At 38.2% G+C, this 25,994-nt stretch overlaps 1 protein-coding gene across 5 annotated transcripts in view; it reads left to right on the top strand.

The window, feature by feature from the left end:
• Nucleotides 1–25,994, top strand: part of CC2D2A (coiled-coil and C2 domain containing 2A) — a 268,775-nt gene that overhangs the window by 233,379 nt on the left and 9,402 nt on the right. For 4 of the 5 annotated variants that reach the window (XR_013165772.1, XM_077136434.1, XM_077136433.1 and 1 more), the window contains 3 exons: nt 7,009–7,098; nt 8,523–8,636; nt 10,207–10,341. Coding sequence is in view for 4 of the 5 variants with exons in the window: in XM_077136434.1 (XP_076992549.1) it covers nt 7,009–7,098; nt 8,523–8,636; nt 10,207–10,341 (339 nt within the window). In the remaining variant the exon portion in view is untranslated. The remainder of the gene's footprint in view (nt 1–7,008; nt 7,099–8,522; nt 8,637–10,206; nt 10,342–25,994) is intronic. The other variant, XM_077136435.1, reaches the window with a different exon arrangement.

Below are 25,994 nucleotides of genomic sequence, written 5' to 3' on the forward strand. Positions count from 1 at the left end.
GGAGATGCTTAGAGCCCAGCAGACGTCCCTATAAGATATTAAGCACCAGAACCTGGAGAGGCAGATGACCGCCATGTGACTACCCAGCTGACAAAGGTGTTCCTAACCCATGGACCTTCCTTGAATTAAGGTAACCCCTTGCTGGTGCCTTAGTCTGTAAGAACTGTAAACCTGTAACTTATTAAATTCCCCTTTTTGAAAGTCCTTCCAGTTCCAGCATATTGCATTCCGGCAGCTTGCAAATACACAATCAGGAACAAAACAAGGATGCTCACTGTCACCATTATTACCCAACATTGTGTTGGAAATTCTAGCTATAGCAATTAGACAAGAAAAGATAGAAATAAAAGGCACCCAAATTGGAAAGGAAGAAGTAAAACTTTCACTGTTTGCAGATGACACAATACTATATGTAGAAAAGCACTGAAAGTCTACATCAAAGCTACAAGAGCTAATAAATGAGTACAGCAAACTGGCAAGTACAAGATCAACATGCAGTAATCAGTAGTATTTCTATACACTAGTAATGAACAGTCTGAAAGGGAAATCAAGAAAAACTTCCATTTACAATAGCAAACAAAAGAAACAAATACTTTGGAATAAATTTAACCAAGGCTACAAAATACCTATACACAGAAAACTACAAGAAATTGCTAAAAGAAGACCTAAATAACTGGAAGGGTATACTGTGTTCATAGATTGGAAGACTAAATATGGTTAAGATGTCAATTCTACTTGTGCTGGTTTGAAGCTATTATGTCCCCCAGAAAAGCCATGTTTTAACCCTGATTCAATATTGTAGATGGAAACTTTGATTAGACAATCTCTATGGAGATGTGGCAAATTCAGTAGAGCTGACACAGATCCCAACACTTAGAGAACAGAGCCACAGATGTTTGGAGATGCTTGGAGCCCAGCAGGCATTGTCATGTGGCTTCCGATAAGATGTTAAGCAAGCCAGACCTGGAGAGAGCCAAGGGAAGCCAAGAGATGAAAGCCAGGCCCAGAGAAGCAAAGTGAGGAGCCCTCATAGGAACAGAGGCTGAAAGCAATGGAGCTCAGGAATAAGGGAACAGCAGATGCCAGCCACATGCCTTCCCACCTGGCAGAGGTGTTCAGAAAAGCCATTAGGCATTCTTGAGTGAAGGTAACCTCTTCTTGGGGCCTTGGTTTGGACATTTTTACTCCTTTAGAACTGCAAACTTATAACTTATTAAATTCTTTTTTTAAAAGCCATTCCATTTTTGGTATATTGCATTCTGGCAACTTAACAAACTAATACACTACTTAAATTAATTTATAGATTCAATGCAATACCAATTAAAATCTTAACAACTTACTTTGCAGAAACAGAAAAAAAAACAATAACCAAATTTATTCGGAAGAACAGGGTGCTCTGAATAGCTAAAATATCTTGAGTAAGAAGAAAGTGGGAGGTTTCACACTACCTGACTCTAGAACATAGTAGAAAGCTATAATGGTTAAAACAGCATGGTACTAGCATCAAGGTAGATATACTGGCGAATGGAATAGAATTGAATGTTCAGAAATATACCTTCTCATCTATGGACAATTGATCTTTGATAAGGCTGTCAAGTCAACTCAACTGGGACAGAGCAAACTTTTCAACAGCTGACACTTGGAGAACTGGATATACACATCCAAAAGAATGAAGTAAAACCCCTATTTCATATTTTCTATACAAAAAGCAACACAAAATGGACCAAAGACTTAGACATTAGAGCTAAGAATATAAGAGCTTTAGAAGAAAATATAGAAATATCTTAAAGATCTTGTGACAGGAGGTGGTTTCCTAGACCTTACACCTGAAGCGTGAGTAATGAAAGAAGAAATAGATAAATGGGATCTCCCCAAAGTAAACACTTCTGTGCATCAAAGGACTTTTTAAAAGAAGTAAAAAGTTGGCCAATGAAATGGGAGACAATATTTGGGAACCACATATCAGATAAGGATTTAATATTCAGAATATATAAAGAAATCTCACAACTCAACAACAAAAAGACAAACAACCCAATTTAAAAATGGGCAAAAGACATGGACAGACACTTTTCCAAAGAGGAAATACAAATGGCTTAAAAAATATGAGAAGATGCTCAACTTCACTGGCTATTAGGGAAACGGAAATCAGAACCATAATGAGATATCATCTCACACCTCCTAGTATGGCCTTTATTAAAAAAAAAAATGAAAACGACAAGTGTTGGAGAGGATGTGGAGAAAGAGGCACACTTATTCACGTTGGTGCAAAAGTAGAATGGTGTAACCACTCTAGAAGGCAGTTTGAAAACTAAGTATAGAATTACCATATGATCCAGCAATCCCATTACTAGGTAGATATTCAGAAGAACTAAAGGCAGAGACATGAATGGACATCTGTACACCAATGTTTATAGTGGCAATAGTCACTATTGCCAAGAGATGGATACAGCCCAAATGTCCATCAACAAACAAGTGGATAAACAAATTGTGGGATATATATATGATGGAATATTACACAACTGTAAGACAGTAAAGTCACGACACATGCACCAATGTGGATTAAGATGAGGACATTATGTTGAGTGAAATTAGCCAGAAATAAAAGGTCGAACATTATATGGTCTCCCTAACATGAATGTGCAAATTTTGAGAAGTTGAGAACACAGGTTAATAGGAAATAGAAAGAGGGTAGAGATTGGGCATTAGACACTTGAAGGAGCAAAGAATGTTCAACAGGACTGATTATAAAGATTCAGAAATGGATAGCACCATACTTTTTTTTTATTCTTATTCTTAGTTTTATTTTTTTGTAGTAATGACAATGTTCAAAAATTGATTGTGGTGATGAATGCACAACCATAAGATGAAACTGTGAAGCACTGATTGTATACTCTGGATGATTACATGGCATATGAATATATCTCAATAAAATTGCATTAAAAATCTAAATAGGCCTATAAACATTCAACCTGAAGTTAAATAGATGCAACATACAAACACAATAGACTAAAACTAGAAATCAGAAACAAAAGATAGTGAGAAAATCCACAAAAGTTTAGAAATTAAGCCTTAAGCCATATACTTCTAAATCAGCTGTGGGTCAATGAAGAAATTACAATAGAAATTCGAAAATATTCTAAACTTGATAATGGAAATGCTATATTAAAACATGAGAAATTCAACTAAAGAATGGGGAAATTTAGAGCCTTAAATTCAGTTATTAAAATGGAAAAATAAAAAATCAGTGATCTCAGTATCCATTTCAAGTAGGTAGAAAAATGGAGTAAAACAAAATGATGAAGGTATGAGCAAGCATCCATAGAATCGCAAAGCAAAAGTTGGTTCTCTGGAAAGGCTAATACAAAATTTATATACCCCTTCCAAGACTGGTCAAGAAAAAAAGATGAGAACACAAATTACAAATGAAAAAGGAGACAGACATCATTACAGATCCCACAGACATTAAGAGGGCATAAACAAAGTTATGCCAAGAAATATGAAGCTTTATATTAGAACAAAAATACCTAGGAAACCATTCCAAAATTGACACAATGAAGATATAGAAAATATGAATAGTTTTAGTTCTTTTTATGAATTGAATCTGAAATTTAAAATTTTCCTGCACAAAATGCTCCAGGTCCAGACACACTGGAGAAGTCTTCCAAACATAAGAAAGAACTAACACCTCTCATACAAAGTAAAACAGAGAATACCCCTGCTGACGTGCGACTGCTACTCACCACCCCCAGACCCTGGAAGGAGGGGCTCAGTAGACGGCAGCACTGGCCAGCGAGGTGTATTCCTCATGCGTAATGCCAAGAGGATGCTCTGTCCCTGTCACCTCTCTCCCAGGACCCGACTCCAGAGCTGGGACTTCTGCCCCAATTCTTCACCAGAATATCAAATGACCTCTCTGTGAAATACACCTGCACATTCTCAGTGGGGATCTGATGAACTCGTTAAGAGAAAAGGATGCCACTGAGAAAGAAAAAGGTTAAAGAAGTCTCTGAATCCCAGAATCTGGAGAAGTAGGGTGCAGAAAATAGCAGTACTGCCAACATGAAAAGGAAGCGTAGATTTGAGGATGCATTCATTGTAATATCTGATGGTGGTGGAGAGGTCAGTAACTTGAAGTATGGAGCTCTAGATTTCAAAACAGGCCTTCTAATCCATGTGTTCATTTCTTGACTTTGTGTCACATTTTGGCAATTCTGGCAATATTTCAATTTTTTTTCATTATTATTATATCTGTTATGGTGATCTGTGATCAATGATCTTTCCTGTTACTATTGTAATTGTTCTGAATTCCAAAAACGGTGTCTGTAAGACAGCAAACTTAATTCATAAATGTGTGTTCTGACTGCTCCACTGGCCAGCCATTTCCTCTTTTCATTCCCCCTCCTTGAGCCTCCCTATTCTGTGAGATGTAACAATTTTGAAATTAGGTCAATTAATAACCATACAATAGCCTCTAAATTTACAAGTGAAAGGAAGAGTTGCAGGTCCCTCACTTCAAATCAAGAGATAAAGATATTAAGCTTAGTGAGGAAGGCATATAAAAACAAGATAGACCAGTGAGGTGCAAGAATAGTTCAATGGTAGAATTCTTGCCTGCCATGCAGAGACCCAGGTTCAATTCCCAGCCCATGTACCCACCCCCACCCCCCCAAAAAATAAGATAGACCAAAAGCTAGGCTGAAAGCTAGGCCTTTTGCACCAAATAGACAAGTTGTGAATGCAAAGGAAAGGTTATTGAAAGACGTTACACGTGCTATCCAATGAGCACAAGAATGATAAGAAACCAAAACAGTCTTATTGATGATGTAGAAAAAGTTTTAGTGGTTTGGATAGAATATCAAACCAGCCACAACATTCCCTTAAGCAAAAGCCTAATCCAGATAGGATATCAAACCAGCACAATATTCCCTTAAGCAAAAGCCTATCCAGAGAAAGGCCCTAAATCTCTGCAATTCCATGAAGACAGAGAGGTTAGGAAGCTGCAGAAGAAAAGTTTGATGCTAGCAGAGATGTTGACTCATGAGTTTAAGCAAAAACTTCTTCATAACATGAAAGTACAAGGTGAAGCAGCCAGTGCCAATGTAGAAGTTGCAGCAAATTATCCAGGAGATCTAACTAAGATAATTGAAGTAGGTGGCTATACTAAACAGCAGATTTTCCAAATGGATGGAACAGTCTTCTATTGGAAGAAGATGCCATCTAGGACTTTCATAGCTAGAGAGAAGTCAATGCCTGGCTTCAAAGCTTCAAAGGACAGGATGACTCTTTTGTTAGGGGATATTCCATCTGATGATTTTAAATTGAAGCCAATGCTTATTTACCATTATGAAAATCCTAAGGTCCTTAAGAATTGTGTTGAATCTACTCTGTCTGTGCTCTATCAGTGGAAAAGCAAAGCCTGGATTACAGTACATCTGTTTACAACATGGTTTACTGAATATTTTAAGCCCATTGCTGAGAGCTACTGCTCAGGAAAAAGATTCCTTTCAAAATCTCACTGCTTATTGACAATGCACCTAGTCACCCAAGAGCTCTGATGGAGATACATAACAAGTTTAATGTTGTTTTCATGCCTGCTAATACAACATCCATTATGCAGCCCATGGGTCAAGGAGTAATTTTGATTGTTAAATCTTATTATTTAAGATATACATTTCATGAGGCTTTAGCTGTCATAGACAGTGATTCCTCTGATAGATCTGGGGAAAGTCCATTGAAAACCTTCTGCAAAGATTCACCATTCTAGATGCCATTAAAAACATTCGTAATTCACAGGAGGAGGTCAATATACCAACATTAACAGGACTTTGAAAGAAGTGAATCCAACCTTCATGGATAATTTTGAGGGGTTCAAGACATCAGTGGAGGAAGTAACTGGAGATACGGTAGAAATAATAAGAGCATTCAAATTAGATGTGGAGCCTGAAGATGTGGCTGAATTGTTGCAATCTCATGATAAAATTTAAATGTATAAGGAGTTGCTTCTTATGGATAATCAAAGAAAGTGATTTCTTATGGAATCTACTCCTGGTGAAAATCCTATTTCAATAAAGGATTTTGAATATTCCATAAACTTAGTTGGTAAATCAGCAACAGAATATGAGAGAATTGCCTCCTCATTTTGAAAGAATTTTACTGTGGGTAAAATGCTATCAAATAGCATCACGTGCTACAGAAAATTTTTTTTGTGAAGAAAGCGTCAATTGATGTGGCAAACTTCATCGTTGTCTTATTTTTAAAAAATTGCCACAGCCACCCCAACCTTCAGCAACCATTGAGGCCATCAACATTGAGGCAAGACATTCTGCCAGCAAAAAGATGACAAGTCGCTAAAGGTTCAGGTGATGGTCAGCATTTTTTAGCACTAAAGTATTTTTAACTAAGGTATACACATTGTTTGTTTTAGACATTGTGCTACTACACACTTAATAGACTACAGTATAGTGTAAACATGACTTTATATGTACTGGGAAACCAAAACACTTGTGTGACTCCCTTTATTGTGGTGTTCTAGAACTAAGCCAGCATCTCTGTAGCCGGTCTGTAGTCACATTTATCATTTTTTTTTCTTGATAGCATCTAGATTTTGTGCTTGGCTTCTTATTGCAAAGATTTTCCCCACTCAAATTTTAAGATAAACTCTCCCATGATTTCTACAGAAAGGCAGAGTGGTTTGAATGCATAGATTCAATAGCTATACTTTCCAGGTATGATTTTGATGCTACCATTCACTAGCAATATTCTAAATCACTTGCTTCAGTTTATTCCTCTATGAAAGATAATAATGGTGACTTCCCTTATAGGATTGTTTGCTGAGGATTAAATGCATTAATATTAATACAACATTTAGTAAGTACTTGGTATTAGCTAGATATACAGTTTCATTTTTTACATGTTTATGACATATGAAATTTACTTTGTTGCAAGATATAAGATAGGGCATGCAGCTTTCTATTTTACTAGAATTTTTAAAGCTAATTTTTTATACAGGAACTGATGGCTCGATATGTGTCTTTGATTCCTTTCTTGCCTGACACTGTGTCATTTGCTGGTATCTGTGACCTATGGAGCACATCTGATGTAAGTAGTTCTTCATTCTTCTCATCGATTTAGTAGTTTTAACTGACTCTTGCCCTCTCTCTTTCTTTCAGCACTATCTATTTCTCATACATGATTTTATTTGATGCCCGTAATAGCCTTCCCTAGAAGGGAAGTAGGGATTTAGTAGTTTCAACTGACTTAATTGAATATTACCTAAATGAATTGCATAATTTTAATCTGCAATATTCATTAATCATAAAACTCTACTTAGACATCTGTTAAGCAGGATAAACTAAATTTTTTAATATTTTTTCTTCCTGGCTCAATTCTCCTGAAGTTCAGAAATTTAAAAAAGTTTTGCACAAAGAATAAAAAAAATAACACTTTAGATGTCTTATTGCTGGTTAATCTTCCAAGAATTGCCTTAACAACAATATCCCGCTTTATTTATAAAAGAATTAATTATATCTTAACTAGTTATATTTTATAGGTAGTTTTCTTTAAAAATAGACAAAATTGCATCCTATATTATATTTGGAAATTGAATATACTTTAATTCAGGGCTTTAAGGTATGGCATTTATTAATTCAGTATGTATTTTTGGGTCACCTACCACATACCAGTCACTGTTCTACTTCCTGGCTTTAAACGAAATAAATATGGTCTCTGCCCTCATGGTACTTACAATCTATGTATGTATGTAAAATTTCAAATGAATCTTTGGCTTTGTTAAGGAAACATATTATTACAAGTACCAATTCTTTTTGGATCTCATGTTGAACTGTGTATGCATAAACTGAACTGGATTTATGCAACTCCCTTTGAAGTATAATCCAAGACCAGAGAAATTTAGGTGCACTGTAATTTTTTTTGCTCCCTGATATATTTTGGCAACATACATGTTAACAATTTTAGAGATACATTTTCTATAATCTTGAGATATCTATAAGAAGATACACAAAGAATATAATAGTTCATTGTTTTAGAGTCAGACTGTCTTTATCATTTCCCATGTGTTACCTCACATCTCTGTGCCTCTGCTTCCTCATTTGTAAAATGGGAAAATCAAAGTACCACACTCAAAGGATCGCTCAGGGATTAAATGAGCTGATACATGCAAAATACTTTAAAAAGTGTTCAGCACAAACTAAGCGATCATGTTTACATTCCAAATGGAAAGTAAAACTTTGAAATTTGTCTCCCTACACCACCTCAGTCATAGTGACTATTGATTCTGGAAATCCATTATTGATTCTGGAAATCAATATCAGAGAAAATACAATATCCACTAAAAATTTTTTTTTGATGAATTGTCAACAGACTATCAAAGTTTGAGGAAAGATTTGAAACACAAGTCTTTTGCTTTAAGGCACTAATTATAACCATAAGTTGTTAAAAATCCTGCAAGTCCAGTCTACAGTGAAGCAGTCAGTCATTACCACACAATTTTTTTCTTTTGTCAGCAATTTCTTGATCTCCTGGCAGGAGATGAAGAAGAACATGCCGTACTACTATGTAATTATTTTCTGTCCTTGGGTAAAAAGGCCTGGCTGATGATGGGCAATGCTATTCCTGAGGTAAGAACATATAGGTTTCACAGAAGTGTAGCTTTCTAACAAGTTGTGTTTTCCAGATCATGGAATAACGGTTCTGAGTTGCTAGGAAAGTTGGCCCAGATATGCAAAGAGACCTGTTAGTATGAGAAAGGAAATGATCTGCAGATACTCCAAGCTGTACACAACACATCTGATTATTTTGGCAAACCTGAACACATTAACACTCAAATCCTCCACCTTGCTCTGCCCTTTTAGCATAAGCCTCCTCCCACCCATGTTACTAAGAATTCTGATTCCCTTAGTGGTCTAGTATTATTCATGCTAAGGAATGAAGGGGACCTGGGCATCTGCCACTAACTTGGCAGGGAGAAGAGAATAAGCCAAAATAACCACTGGAGAAAAGAAAATATTAACAGCTACATTTTGATATTATCACTGTTATTTTTATTAAATTAGAGGCTTGGTGATGATTAGAATTTGTTTCACTAGCTCACTACAAATAGCCCTAAATTTCTGGGCACACTGGACAAGTATAAGGTTAGAAAATTCACAGACTAAAGCAGTTCATCCAATGTGTATTTGAAAAAGAGACCATAAGGCTCTAAGCATCCTTAATAAATAGCATGACTTGCTACAAGGCAGTTTTTAATATGGTATCACATCCATATGCTAATTCATTCTCCATCATCATTTTCCAGATAGCCTGGCACAGCCTAGAACACTAGGCTAGGAAGTGTCCCAGGGCCTGGGTCAAGGCTCTCTCTCTCTCCATTCCTCATTAGCTGTTTGGACCTGAGCAAGTCACTTTAAAACTCTGAGTTTTATATGGAAACTGGGATAATAATCCATGCCTAGCCTTCTAGGGAAGGCTATTATGGGCATCAAATAAAATCATGTATGAGAAATAGATAATGCTGAAAGAAAGAGAGAGGGCAAGAGGGTGAGGGTACATGAGAAACAGAGAAGACAGACGATTTACAGGAAGGAAGGAAGGGAGGGAGGGAGGGAGGGAAGATGGGAGAGAGGAAGGGAGGGAGGAAAGAAGGAAGGAAGAATCCAACAAAATACACAAGTATTCTGCATAAAAAGTTAAAGTTACTCTTCAGGCCACAACCCCTAATCCTCCCCTCCTTAGGTGCAAATCTTTCAATCTTCTCCATGTGTCTACATAACTAGTGAATGTATAACACATGCAAATTAATGTATTCGAAATAACAGAAGTCGTAGTCAAGCATAATCAGCCTTTCAAATATTTAAATGGCAATCCTACTGACTCCAGAAAGAAAATGTTTGTGACTGCTTCTCTCCATTACTACTAGTTCTCCAGCCGACTTCAGGAAATATTCTTTGGGTAAACTGATTACTGCCCTTGCTTAGCCACTACGCTACATTAGGATCAAGAGAATATTGCAAAATAAGCACTCAGATTTTATTTCTTAAATCTAGTTTAATCTAGAACTTCAAATTTTCACCAATAGCCATGGGATTTTAGAAGTTAGGAGTCCAACTAAAATAATGAATTGTCAGTCTGTGCAAACTACTTTTGGCCTTAATTGCAACACTTGAAAATGTTTTGACTATTTTCCTTCAGGGTCCAACTGCCTATGTGTTAACTTGGGAACAAAGTCATTATTTAATGTGGAATCCCTGCAGTGGACATTTTTATGGACAATTTGATACATTCTGTCCCTTAAAAAGTGTGAGCTGTTTAATAGGACCTGATAATGTAAGTATTTTCACTTCTTAAACATGGCTGATTATTGCTTTCCCTTTTGTTTTATTTATTTACTGATTTAAAAAGTATCTTTTGTAGGGCGGCCAGGGTAGCTCAGCAGGCAGAGTTCTAGCCTGCTGTGCCAGAGACCCAGGTTCGCTTCCTGGAGCCTGCCCATGCAAAAAAAAAAAGAAGTATCTTTTCTAATGTGCCATGTATATATTAAGAATTCTGACTCCATTAGTATCTAGTGTTAATCATGCTAATAAGTGAAAGGGATCAAAAGTGTGGTAAAATTTGAGATAAATCTCCTTTCATTCCTACTGTTCTACAGGCATCTGCCACTAACCTTGCAGTCAAAGGGAAATGCATAGAAATGTAGTGTCAAGCACAGTGGCAGACTTGATCTAATTAAACTTTTGGTTGAAGTAGTTATCTGATTTGCAAAGAAATAGAATGAAATTAAAGAAAAGTGGTCTTATTTAGATTCAGAGGACCGGAGCTTGTGTCCTAGCTCTGTCCTCAGATTTCTCCTCTAAAACAGAGCTTGCAATGCCTAACTCATAGCGTTTTGAGAACTGAAAGAGGAAATTTATCACCTGAAATATTTTTTCCTTTTTTTTTTTAAAGGAAATTACCAGGTTACACCTGTTTTAGTTTGAAAACTGCCAGAATGCAATATATCAGAAATGGAACAGCTTTTAAAAAGGAAATTTATTAAATTGCAAGTTTACAATTGTAAGGCCATAGAAATGTCCAAACTAAGGCAACCAGAGAAAGATACTTTAACTCCAAAGAATGAAGTTTGGGGTTTCTCTCTCTCAGCTGGGAAGGCACATGGTGACCTCCACTAGCTTTCTCTCCTCATTCATAAGGCCTCCCCAGGGGCATTTCCTTCCGCATCTCCAAAGGTCTCTGGTTGTATGGTCTCTGTTGTCTCTCCAGCTTTTTCCAAAATGGTTCCCTCTTAAAGGACTCCAGTAAGCAACCCCACCTTGAGTGGGTGGAGACACTTCTCCATGGAAACCACCTAATCAACAGGTACCACCCACAATTAGGTAGGTCGCATCTCCATGGAAACAATCAAAAAGATCCCACCCAACGGTACTGAATTAGGATTAAAAAACATAGCTTTTCTGGGGAACATAACAGTAGCAAACCAACACACACCCTACCTACAATCTCCCCACATGATTCTGGTTGCACCCATTTTGGGGACAGTTTAATTTTTTTTAATATTTTTTATTGAGAAATCCTCACACATATACATTCCACACATGGTATACAATCAGTGGCTCACAATATCATCACATGCTTGTGTATTCATCACCATAATCATTTTTTAGAACATTTGCATCACTCCAGAAAAAGAAATAAAAAGAAAAAACTCATAAATACCATACATCTTACCCCTCCTTCTCACCAACCACTAGTATTTCCATATACCCAACTTATTTTACCTTTTCTCCCTCTTATTTATTTATTACCCATATTTTTTTAATCCTGTGTCCATACGTTGGATAAAGGGAGCATCAGACACAAGGCTTTTTGGTTTTTTTTTTTAACTTTTTTTATTGTATAGTATAACATATATACAAAGCAAAGAAATAAAAAACAATAGTTTTCAAAGCACTCTTCAAAAAGTTGTTAGAGGATAGATCCCATATTTTGTCATTTCACCATATAATCCTCTCATGTTTTCCCTTCTAGCTATTCCAGAATATAGGAGGCTAGAAGGCTTAAATAATTTTTTATCATCAGAATCGACTTTTTTTTCCTTCTTTTTTTGTGAACAATAATATATATATATATAAGCTATAAATTTCAAAGCATAGCACCACAATTAGCTGTATAAAATATTTCAAACTTTGGCATGGGGTGCAATTTCACAATTTTAGGTTTTTACTTCTAGCTGCTCTAAAATACTGGAGATTAAAAGAAATATCAATTTAATGATTCAGCACTCATATTCATTTAAGTCCTATATTCTATGTATAATTCCATAATCATCTTTGATCTTTCCATACCTCTGTTTGGGGTTGTGTGGGCTATGGCAATTCTACATTTTTTATATTGTAAGGGTCTGTCATTAATATAGGGTAGGGAGATGGAACTTTCTGATGTTCTAGAGAGGCTGAACTAGGTTCCAGGACTTATCTGGACCAGGGACCCAACTGGACATTGTAGGTCTCTGGAAAGTTACTCTAGTTCCTGGAACCCTTGTAGAATCTTATATATTGCCCTAAGTGTTCTTTATGATTGGCTGGAATGGTCCTGGTTGGGGGTTGGCAGGTTATGATAGGTAGCAAGGTCTACCTGCAGCTTGCATAAGAGCAACCTCCAGAGTAGCCTCTCAACTATTTGAATTCACTCTGCCACTGATACTTTATTAATTACACTTCCTCTCCCCCTTTTGCTCAAGAGGTAATTGTTGATCCCACAGTGCCAGGTCTGGGTTCATCCCTGGGAGTCCTCTCCCACATCATCAGGGAGACTTTCATCCCTGGATGTCATGTCCCACGTAGGGGTGAAGGCAATGATTTCACTTGCACAGTTGGGCTTAGAGAGACTGAGGCCACATCTGAGCGACAACAGAGGTCCTCCAGAAGTAACTCTTAGGCATGTCTATAGGTAGTCTAAGCTTCTCCACTATTACTTAAGCTTCACAAGAGTAAACCTTATGATTGAGGGCAAGGCCTATTGATTTGGATGTACCTAAAGTTTGACACAGTATCAGAAGATTCCCTGATGGTAAGATTTAATAGTTTCATATTCTTTCTCGCTCTCTCAGGGAACTTTGCCAATTCTTTTTGATTATCTGCTTAATATACTCTAGGATGTTTCCAGGCATTACAATAATCTATACAGGATTAAAGGACCTTGTTCTTATTTTGTTCTTCCTGTGTTTCAGTTGTTCAAATGAGCTATATAAATAGGCTGAATTAGATTATGCACTACAGAAAATTTCAGTTCCAGATCAAATAAAACTTTCTTCCATTGGTCTCAAAGAGTATGTGTGGTTCTAAAATACAGACACTGTCTTCCTTACCCCTATGTTCTGATTTACTTGAACCCCAACCTGTTCGGCTTTGTTCTTATCTCTAAATATCAGGTAATATGTATAAAACAGCCTCTCAAAATCCAGAAATAATAATCACCACTCCAGACTATTCCCTTACATTGGAGTTCAACCTCACTAGCTAACAGTTCATCCATCTTTAGCTTCTATGTATCTCTCAGTCCCCTGTATTCTATATTATAAGTCTCTGATTATACCATTATGCTGGTCATAAAAGTGGAATCATACAATATCTGTCCTTTTGTGTCTGGCTAATTTCGCTCAGCATTATGTCCTCAAGGCTCATCCATCTTGTCATGTGCTTCAAAATGTCATTTTGTCTTACCGCTGCATAATATTCCAACGTTTGTATATATCACGTTTTGTTCATCCATTTGTCTGCTGATGGGCATTTGGTTTGTTTCTATCTTTCAGAAATTGTGAATAATGTTGCTATGAACATCAGTGTGCAAATGACTGTTTGTGTCATTGCTTTCAGCTCTTCTGGGTATATACCAAGTAGTGCTATTGCTGGGTCATAGGGCAACTTAATATTTAGTTTCCTAACAACTGCCAAACAGTCTTCCATAGTGGCTGCACGATTGTACAGTCCCCCACAAGCAGTGCATAAGTGTCCCACTTTTTCCACATCCTCTCCAACATTTATAGTTTACTTTTTGTTTAATAGCAGCATTCTTATAGGTGTGAGGTGGTATCTCATTGTAGTCTTGATCTGCATTTCCCTTATAACCAATAAAAATAAGCATCTCGTTATTTGCTTTTGAGCCATCTGTATTTGCTCTTCACAAAAATGCCTATTCATTATTAGCCCATTTTATAATTGGATTGTCTGTGCTTTTGTTGTTGAGTTGTTTGATTTCTTTATATACACAGAAAATCAAATCTTTGTCTGATACATGATTTCCAAATACTTTCTCCCTTGATTTGGCTGCCTCTTCACCTTTTTGACAAAGTCATTTGAAGCACAGAAGCATTTGATTTTGAGGAGTCCCATTTATCTATTTTTTTTTCCTTTGTTGCTTCTGCTTTGGCTGTAAAGTTTAGGAAACTGCCTCCTATTACTAAGTCTTGAAGATGTTTCCCTACATTTTCTTCTAGAAACTTTATGGTGCTAGTTCTTATATTTAGGTATTTGATCCACTTTGAGTTAATTTCTGTGTAGGGTGTAAGATAGGGGTCCTCTTTCATTCTCTTGGCTATTGATATCCAGTTCTTCCATGCCCAATTATTGAAAAGACTATTTTGTCCCAGTTCAGGGGATTTGGGGGCCTTATCAAAAATCAGTTGACCATAGATTTGGTGCTCTATTTCTGCACTCTCGATTCAATTCTATTGGTCAGTGCTTCTGTCTTTGTGCCAGTACCATGCTGTTTTGACCACTGTGGCTTCATAATAGGTTTTAAAGTCAGGGAGTGTTAATCCTCCCACTTCGTTCTTCTTTTTTAGGATGCTTTCAGCTATTCAGGGTCTCTTTCCCTTCCAGATGAATTTGGTAGTTAGCTTTTCCAAATCTTCAAAGTAGGTTTTGGAATGTTGATTGGTACTGTGCCGAATCTGTACATCAATTTGGGGGGAATTGACATCTTAACTATATTTAGCCTTCCTATCCATGAGCAGGAAATGTCTTTTCATGTGTTTAGATCTCCTTTGATTTCTTTTAGCAGTGTTGTGTAGTTTTCTGTGTACAAGTCCTTTACGTCCCTAGTTCAGTTCATTCCTAAGTATTTGATTCTTTTAGTTGCTATTTTGAATGGAATTTTTCCTTAACTGACTCCTCAACTAGGTCATTGCTTTTGTGTAGAAATGACACTGATTTTTGCACGTTAATTTTATATCCCACTACCTTGCTTAATTTGTTTATTAGCACAAGTAACTTTGCTGTAGATTTCTCAGGATCTTCCAAGTATGGTATCATATCATTTGCAAATAATGAAAGTTTTACTTCTTCCTTTCCAATTTGGATGCCTTTTATTTCTTTGTCCTGCCTGATTGCTCTAGCTAGAACTTCTAGCACAATGTTGAATAATAGTGGTGACAGTGGAAATCCTTGTCTTGTACCTGACCTTAGGGAGAAGGTTTTCATTCTCTCTCCATTAAGTATGATGCTAGCTATAGGTTTTTCATATATTCCCTTTATCATACTGAGGTAGTTACCTTTGATTCCTATCTTTTGCAGTGTTTTTAGCAGAAAAGGATGCTGAATTTTATTGAATGCTTTTTCAGCATCAATTAAGATGATCATGTGATTTTTCCCTTTTGATTTATCAATGTGCTGTATTACGTTAATTGATTTTCTTGTGTTGAACTATCCTTATATTCCTGGTATAAACCCCACTTGGTCATGGTGTATAATTCTTTTAATGTGCTGTTGGATTTGATTTGCTAATACTTTATTGAGAATGTTTGCATCTATGCTCATTAGGGAGATTGGCCTCTAGTTTTCTTACTTATAGCATCTTTACCCGGTTTTGGTATTAAAATGATATTAGCTTCATAAAATGAGGTAGAGTTCCTTTTTCCTCAATTTTTGGAAAGGTTTGAGCAGGATTTGTGTTAGTTCTTTCTGGAATGTTTGATAAAATTCCCCTGTGAAGACATCTGGCCGTGGGCTTTTCATTGTAGGAAGACTTTTGATGACTGATTGAATCTCTTTTATTTGTGATTGGTTTGTTCAGTTTTTCTATTTCTTCCTGAGTTAGTGCAGCTCTTTTTGTGTCTCCAGGAATTTATCCATTTCATCTAAGTTGTCAAGTTTGTAGGCATATAGTTGTTCACAGTATCCTCTTATGATTTTTTTTTTAATTTCTTCAGGTTCTGTGGTAATGCACCCCTTCTCATTTCTGATTTTATTTGCAACTCTCTCTTTTTTTCTTTGTTAGTCTTGCTAGGAGCCTATCAATTTTACTGATTTTCTCAAAGAACCAACTTTTGATTGATTTTTCTATTGTTCTTTTGTTCTCCCATTCATCTCTGCTTTAATCTTTGTTATTTCTCTTCTTCTATTTGCTTTGGGGTTAGTTTGCTGTTCTTTCTCAAGTTCCTCCAGTTTTGCTGTTAAGTCCCCGATTTTTGCTCTTTCTTGTTTTTTAATATAGGCATTTAAGGCAATAAATTTCCCTCTCAGCACAGCCTTTGCCGCATCCCATTAGTTCTAATAAGTTGTATTCTCATTTTCACTCATCTCCAGATAGCTACTGATTTCTCTAGCAATTTCTTATTTGACCCACTGGTTGTTTAAGAGTGTGTTATTTAATCTCCATATATTTGTGAATGTTCTCATTCTTGGGTGGTTATTGAGATCCAGCTTCATTCCATTGTGATCAGAGAAAAAGCTTTGAATAATTTAAATATTTTTAAACTTATAAAGACCTGTTTTGTGCCCCAGTATATGATCTATCCTGGAGAATGTTTCATAAGCACTAGAGAATAATGTATAACCTTGTGCTTTAGGATGCAATGACCTATATATGTCTGTTAGGTCTAATTCATTTATCAAGTTATTTAACTTCTCTATTTCCTTGTTGATCTTCCATTTGGTTGTCCTATCTATAGAGGAGAGTGGTGTATTGAAGTCTCCTACTATTATTGTTGTAACCCCATCACTCCCTTTAGTTTAGCTAATGTCGTCTCATGTACTTTGGAACTCCTTGATTGGGAGCATAAACATTTATGATTGTTATATCTTCTTGGTGAACTGACCCTTTAATTAGTCAAGAATTACAATGACCCTTTAATTAGTATGTAGTGTCCTTCTCTGTCTCTTACGATGTCTTTACATTTAAAGTCTATTTTGTCTGATATTACTATAGCTACTCCTGCTTTCTTTTGGTTACAACTTGCATGGAAAATCTTCCATCCTTTCACTTTCAATCTATTTGTATCCTTGAGTCTAAGATGAGTCTTTTGTAAGCAGCATATAGCTGGATTATGTTTCTTAATCCATTCTGCTGATCTGTATCTTTTAATTGGTAAATTTAGTCCATTAACATTCAAAGTTATTACTTACAAGGCATTTCTTGATTCCACCGTCTTTTCTTTTTTTATTTGTTAGATCTATATATTCTTTTCCCTCTTTCTCGTTGTATTCTTTAAATTACCCTTAATTTAAAGAATTTTTAAATCTTTACTCTTCAATTCTGTGCCCTCCTCCAGACCTCCCTCTCCTATCTTTTTTTTTTTTTTTTTTTTCCAGCTGGCAGAACTCCTTCTAGTATTTCTTGTAGGGCCAGTCTCTTGTTGACAATTTCTTTCAGGACTTCTTTGTCTGTGAAAACTTAAATCTCTCCCTCAATTTTAAGGACAGTTTGGCTGGGTACAGAATTCTTGCCTGGAAGTCTCTCTTTCAGGATCTTGAATATATCATAACTGCCTTCTCACTTCCAGGGTGCTAGTTGAGTAGTCTAAACTCAGTCTTATTTGATGTCCCTTGTATGTAGTAGATTGTTTTTCTCTTGCCACTTTCAGGATTTTCTGCTTGTCTTCAGCATTTGACAGACTGATTAGTATGTGCCTTGGAAAAAGCCTATTTGGATTTATTCTGTTCGGAGTTTGCTGGGCTTCGTTGACTTGCATATTTATGTACTTTATAAGGGTTGGGAAGTTTTCCCCCATTATGTCCTCAATTACTCTTCCTAGCCCCTTACTCCTCTTTTCTCCTTGTGGGACACCAATGAAACTTAGTGCGCTTAGTTTTGTCTATCATATCCCTTAGTTCCCATTCCATTTTTCCATTTTTTTTTTTGCCATTTGCTGTTTTGAGTCTTCAAAGTCAATTATGCTGCCCTCTATATCACTTATTCTTTCTTCTATGTCTTCAAATCTGGTGTTGTGTGGCTCTAGAATGTTTTTTATTTATTCAGCTGAGTCTTTAAACTCTTTGATATCTGCTATTTTTCTATGTGTTCTTTCAAATTCCTCTTTATGCTCTTCTACTGTCTTCTTGGTCTCCTTTATGTCAGTTGCCATCCCACTTATTTTATTAAGTAGAGTTGTATGAACATCTTTGATTAGTTGTTCGAACGTCTGTGTCTCCTCTGGTGTTTTAATTTGGTCATTAGGCAGGGCTATATCTGTCTGTATTGTGATATGCTTAGTGATCTTCTGCTGTCTTCATCGCATGTAAATATCTTGATTGATTCACTTTGAGAATTGATTTCTTCCAGTAGTCTAAGGTGTAATCCTGGTGTGTGCTACTCTAAGGCCTTGTGTTTGTGGGATGGCTATACAGCAGAGAGCAGGGCACGGAGTGGAGGATTCAATATGGTGTTTTGCTTCAGGGCAGGTATGAGCACAGGTTGGGGATGTTACACTGATGTTTGTGAACATGGGTGCCCAGCAGCCAAGGAGGATGTAACTATTTGGGTCCACTGGTCTGGGGGGCGTAATCCTGGTGTGAGCTGGTCTAAGGCATGGGACCCTTTGTGCGCACGGGTAGAGCTGTGGCAGCAGGTCATTGTTATGCCTTCATGGATTGGGGGCAGATGTGACCCAGCTGTACAGATCAGCACTTCTCAGAGCTGGGAGGTGTGGCTGAGGGTTATGCACATGCATGGCTCTAGGACTGCTGTAAAGTGTGGTTCCCAGGGTTGAATGACGAAGGAGGATGTAGCTGTGTGGGTGCACCGCTCTGGGGGGTGTAACCCTGGTGTGCGCTGGTCTAAGGCACAGGGCCCTTTGTGCACATGTGTAGAGCTGTGGCAGCAGATTGGCATTATGCTTTTGTGGATTGGGGGCAGATGTGACCCGGCTGTGCAGGTCAGCACTTTCTCAGAGCTGGCAAGTGAGGTTGAGGGCTGTGTGCATGCACAGTTCTAGGACTGCTGTAAAGTGCAGTTCCCAAAGCTGAATGACATGATTGGGGGCTTGTGCACATGCATGGGCATGAGAGTGCTGTAAACGGATGCACTGAGCTCAGGGAAGGTGGGGTGAGGCTGTGCAACACTATAGGTGGGGGTCAGGGATAGCCTAGGTATGGAGTTCAGTGTCTGCAATGTTTATGCTCTGGCAATAGCCTGCAGGGACAGGGAGGGGGAGGTAGTGCTTAGGAGGGGTGCAGGAGAGGTGTGTTGGGTTGCACTTGGGGTGGGGGTGGGGGGCAGATACATACACTGGGGGGTGGTAGTGTGGGGGCACCTGGAGTGTGAGGAATGGGACCTGTTGACAGGGTTCAGGTGCATGGGGTGTAGGGTGAATCACCAGTCATGGGGCTGTCCTGGTGAAATTAGTGTGCACAAGGAACACAGCCTGGCCTACTTACTGTTGTAGTCTACCAAAAGTGCCAGAATGCAATGCACCAGGGATGGACTGGCTTTTAATAAAAGCAGATTTATTTCATTAAAAACATGTAGTTCTTCAGAGGAAAGGCAGCTAACTTTCCACTGAGGTTCGTTCTTACATGGGAAGGCACAGAGTGATCTCTGCTGGCCTTCTCTCCAGGCCTCTGGGTTCCAACAACTTTCCCTGGGGTGATTCCTTTCTGCATCTCCAAAAGCCTGGGCTGAGCTGCGAGTGCTGAGATGAGGTATGCTGAACTGCTTGAGCTATGCTATGTTGAGCTCTCTCATTTAAGCTTCCAGCCAATTAAATCAATCATTCATTGCAGCAGGCACACCTCCTAGCTGACTGCAGATGTAATCAGCAACAGATGAGATTCACCTGCCATTGGCTCATGGCCACAGCAACAGAACTAGGCACCTTCACCTGACCAAGGTGACACCTGAACCTAACTACCACCCTTCCTAGTCCCACGTTCCCATCCATGCACTCCTGTGGCTCCGCACCTCCGCACCAAGCTCCAGCTTTCTTCCTCTCAGTTCCTCGGCCTCTGCAACCAGGGCTGCCACATGTGGCGCAGAAGACTCTCCCAGGTCAGCCACACTCCCGAACTGCCACCTCAGTCACCCTCCTGCCCCTTCTCTAACTTCTCCATGGAGCAGCGCTAATCTCGAGCTACTCTAGTCAGCCATCTTTTGGGAAATTCCGAGACACAAGGTTTTGATAATCACACAGTCACATTGTAAAAGCTATATAGCTATATAATCATCTTCAAGAATCAAGATTACTGGGGGTGCAAGGGTAGTTCAGTGGTAGAATTCTTGCCTGCCATGCAAAAGACCAGGGTTCAATTCCTGGTCCATGTACTTCCCAAAAAACAAACAAACAAACAAAGCAAAACAAACTAACAAATATTCAGCAAGTGGTGCTGCAATAACAGGATACTCACATGGGAAAATAATGAAATGTGGCTGTACTGGTTTGAAAGGATGTATGTCCCCTAGAAAAGCCATGTTTTTTTGTTTTTTTAAAAAAAAATTTTTTAAATACCAAAAAACACCAAACAAATGCAAACATTCGTAATTTTTTATCATTCCGTTCTACATATAATCAATAATTCACAATATCATCACATAGTTGCATATTCATCATCATGATCATTTCTTGGAACATTTGCAGCTATTCAGAAAAAGAAATAAAAAGAAAAATAGAAAAAAATTCATATATACCATACCCCCTCCCCTCCCCCTCACCAATCACCAGCATTTCACTCTAAATTTAACATTTGTTAAATAAAGATGAAATTATTCATCTTTATTCCATATGTTTTACTTGTCTGTTGATAAGGTAGATAAAAGGAGCATCAGACACAAAGAGTCATACAAACATACTGTGAAAGCTATATCATTATACAATCATCTTCAAGAAACATGGCTACTGGAACACAGCTCCACATTTTCAGGCACTTCCCTCCAACCTCTCCACTACATCTTGACTAACAAGGTAATATCTATTTAATGCATAAGAATTACCTCCAGGGTAACCTCTCGACTCTGTTTGGAATCTCTTAGCCATTGACACTTATTTTGTCTCATTTCACTCTTCCCCTTTTTGGTCGAGAAGGTTTTCTCAGTCTCTTGACGCTGAGTGTCAGCTCATTCTAGGATTTCTATCCCACGTTACCAGGAATGTCCACACCCCTGGAAGTCATGTCCCACATAGACAGGGGGAGGGTGATGAGTTTGTTTGTTGTGTTGGCTGGAGAGAGAGGCCACATGTGAGCAACAAAAGAGGTTCTCCTGGGGGTGACTCTTAGGCCTAATTTTAAGTAGGCTTGACCTATCCTTTGTGGGGTTAAGTTTCATATGTACAAACCCCAAGATTGGGGGCTCAGCCTATAGCTTTGGTTGTTCACACTGCTTGTGAGAATACCAAGAATTCAACTTGGGGAAGTTGAATTTACCCCCTTTCTTACCATCCCCTGAAGGGGACTTTGCAAATACAAAAAGCCATGTTTTAATCAAAATTCCATTTCATAAAGGCAGAATAATCCCTATTCAATACTGTATGTTTGAAACTGTAATCAGATTATCTCCCTGGAGATGTGATTTAATCAAGAGTGGTTGTTAAACTGGATTAGGTGACGACATGTCTCCACCCATTTGGGTGGGTCTTGATAAGTTTTATAGGAATAAAAGAGGAAACATTTTGGAGAATGAACGATTCAGAGAGAGCAGAGCAGAATGGCACAGCCACGAGAAGCAGAGTCTACCAGCCAGCAACCTTTGGAAATGGAGAAGGACAGCGCCTCCTGGGGAGCTTCATGAAAGGAAGACAGGAGAGAAAGCTAGCAGATGACACCGTTTTTGCCATTTGCCTTTCCAGATGAGAGAGAAACCCTGACCATGTTCACCATGTGCCTTCTCATTTGAGAGAGAAACCCTGAACTTCATTGGCCTTCTTGAACCAAGGTATCTTTCCGTGGATGGATGCCTTTGATTGGACATTTCTGTGGACTTGTTTTAATTGAGACATTTTCTCAGCCCTAGAACTATAAACTAGCAACTTATTAAATTCCCCTTTTTAAAAGCCATTCTATTTCTGGTATATTGCATTCCGGCAGCTAGCAAACTAGAACAGTGACCCTGCCATACAGCATACAAAAAAAAAAATCAAGGCTAGTGGAACACAGTTTAACAATTTCAGGTACTTCCCTCTAGCCACTCCAATACAACATAAACTAAAAAAGAATATCTCTAAAATACATAAGAATAACCATCAGGATAACCTCTCAACTCTATTTGAAATCTCTCAGCCACTGAAACTTTATTTTGGCTAATTTCTCTTCCCCCTTTTGCTCAAGAAGTCTTTCTTAATCCCGTGATGCCACGTTCTGGCTTACCCCAGGGGTCCTGTCCTACATTGCCAGGAAGCTTTACACCCCTGGAAGTCTTATCCCACACAGAATGCAGGACCGTGAGTTTACCTGCCAAGCTGGCTTAAAGAGAGAGAGGCCACATCTGAGCAAAGAAAGAGGTTCTCTGGGGGTGACACTTAGGCATAATTATAATTAGGCTTAGCTTTTCCTTTGCAGGAATAAGAGTGAGGGTTGTGCCTATTGAATTGGTTGTCCTCACTGCTTGCAAGAATATCAGAATTCCCCAGAAGGAGAAGTTTAATATTTCCTCCTTTCTCCCCAGTGGGGACTTTTGCAAATATTTTTTTATTCTATGTCCAAAACACTCTGGGATATAATGGGGCATCACACTAACCTGTACAAATAACAATATCTCATGCCCTCTTCAAGAGTCTATGTAACTATGGTATTCAAATAAACTGACTATACAAGTTAAATTAGATAATGTGCTACCCAAAACATAAATTTTGCATCAAATAAACACCTCCCCCTTTGATCTCATAGAGAAGTTGAAGTTTTAAAATATGAACCATATTGTCTTTTACCCTGTATTCTGATTTACCTTAGTCCTATCCAGATGAACTCCATTCTTTTCTCTAGACTGATCAGGCTTCTGAATAGTGACCTCAGATGCCTGGGGCCCTGGGTCTGAGGGCAAGCATTGTTTCAACCTGACATGGACAGGGGCTACAGCAGCAGGGGTGGAGACTTGGAGATGCTGCAGCCCCTAAGAACTGTGGGGGATAGTTACTTCAAAGGCTGCATTTGCTGGGCAGGCCCAGAGAGCTCAGTATTGGGGACCTCTCACAGAAGCTCTTGGTGCCCTTCTTGATCCTCTCCCAGGGGCACTTTGGAGCCAGTCTGCACCTCTTTCCTGAGTCTCTGGCCCTGATATGGCCGGGAAAGACTGACTTGTGAAAGTTTTCTCCAGCATGCTCCTCTCGCAGAATTTGCCCTCCAGGCAAAAGCAGCTTGAGAAAATGAAAGTGTAAAAACCTACAGAGGTTGACAACCTGGGCAAAGGCCTGATGTCTTAAAACACCCAGGAGAAGAAATTATGTGTCCTGTGATCTCCAAAACAGCTAACAAGTAAACCCCCAGGACACAACACAGGCACAGAAAGACAGGGAAAAGCCTGCGTAGTACAATTCACCTCAGGCAGACCTTCCTGATAGAAGAGCTGAAGCACAGGAAAGGCTTGGTCTTATCACAAGTTGGATACAAAATCAAGAAACAGAGATTTCAGGAAATAAATCCTAACGTTAACATTTTTAAATATTATAATGCACAGTATGCAACAAAAGCATAAAGACAAACATAAAAATAGGAAATGATGGCCCATCCAAAGAAGAGGAAAAATATCAGAAAACACCATCAAAGATGATCAAAATGTGAACATACCAAACAAGGCCTTAAAAAAAATGATCTTAGTTCTCGCCTGCCACGCCAGAGACCCAGGTTCTATTCCTGGTGTCTGCCCATGCCAAAAAAAAGAAAAAAATCTTACAAATTCTCAAGGACATGAAGGATAATACAGAGAAAGAAATAAAGGATATCAGGAAAAAATGGATGAACGATATGAGTCTTAGGAAAGACACAGAAATTGTAAACAGAATTAATGGAGTTGAAGGCCACAACTGCGTTGGAGCTAGCAAAGGCAAAAGAAAGTCAGTGAACTTGAAGATAAGACACTTGAAATGAGTCTGGCTGAGGGTTAGAAAGAAAAAGGAAATATTAAAAGCAAAAATAGTCTAAGATACCTCTTGGACACATGAAGCACACAATTTATTCATTATGGGAGTCTCAGAAGAAGGAGAGAAATGACAGAAAATCCCCAAGCTTGGCAAAAGATGCGACTATGCACAGAGGGAAGCCCAGAAAACACCAAACGAGACAAACACACACAAAATACACCCTGTCATATATCGATCACATTACAAAGAACAGGGGAGTTCTGAAATCACCAAAAGAAAACAATGTGTTATATACAAGGGAGTCCCAATTAGAATGAGTGCCAATTTCTCACCAGAAACCATGGGGACAAGAAGGCAGTGGATTGAAATACTTAAAGTACTGAAAGAAATCAACTGCCAACCAAGAATTTTATATCCAGCAAGACTTTCCTTCAAAAATGAGAGAGAAGGGCAGGCCACGGTGGCTTAGCAGGCAAGAATGCTTGCCTGCCATGCCAGAGGACCTGGGTTCGATTCCTGGTGCCTGCCCATGTTTAAAAAAAAAAAAATGGGAGGGAAAATAAGACATTCGCAGATAGATAAAACTTAGGGAGTTCATTACCAAGAGACCTACCCTACAAATAATGCTAAAGGGAGTTCTTCAGACTGAAAGGAAAGGACATTAGACGGTGGCTCAAAGCAGCATAAAGAAATAAAGACTGCTGGTAAAGTAACCATTTGGGTAATTATAAATGAAAGTATTATTATAGTATATGGTTTGGTATGTAATTCTACTTACTTTTTACATGTGCTAAAATGCACATGCATAAAATTTCATGATACATATACATTTATGGACATGTAATATACATGTTACTCATCCCCCAACAGAACTGTTCTAAAGCTGCCTTAATTACTCTCAGGGGACCTTACCCTTACTTTGCTGGCCTGGCACGCTGTAATCTCCACTGCTCTCTAGTCCACCATGCAACCTCTTTGGATCATCAACCTTTTCTTACCTTCACTTCTTTTCCAAGTCTCACCCCTTTCCACCTGTGGTCATGTTACCAATCCTACTCAAAGAATTGGCTCCACCAATTGTTCTAACTTCCGCTTTATTTTTGCTCTCTCCTGTACTTACTGATGTGCTCAGGAGTCCAGCAATTCTAAAATATGCTTTTCCTAGCCTGATTACTCCCTAAACTACCATTATCTCGGTTTCTTCAAATACTGGTTAAACCTGCTACTTCCACTTTCTCAGCACACTCAGGTCCTATATTCTTCCTGAGCTCCTCTTCCCTGATCACCCTACAGAAATTAAATTTTGAGAAATACCATTGTCTTGCTAATAGATAGATAAATCCAATGGTCTGCTCTCATTCTTTACTCTCCTTTTCTATGGAGCAAGACACTCTGATACCCCTCTTCTTCATAAAAATTTAAAAAAATAATAACTTTCACCCTCATTGATTTACTGATGAAGAACTCTTCTGTTTTCATTTCTATACAATAACTTCTGTTTCTTTCACTGTCCTTCTTCCTACCCTTGAAAGGAGATGTTCCTAAAGATTCTATGTTTTAATTTCTTCTAAGACCACACCTATTATTATTTTGTTTGGCTCTGTCTAGTTTATTGCAGCAGAAAAGTTATAATTCTGTCATCAATGTCTTCGTTAAAGTCCTGAATTTGCAACTGTTTATTAGACACCCAGGTGTCTTATTA

This window comes from Tamandua tetradactyla, chromosome 19 (assembly GCF_023851605.1).
Source record: "Tamandua tetradactyla isolate mTamTet1 chromosome 19, mTamTet1.pri, whole genome shotgun sequence".
Lineage (NCBI taxonomy): Eukaryota > Metazoa > Chordata > Mammalia > Pilosa > Myrmecophagidae > Tamandua > Tamandua tetradactyla.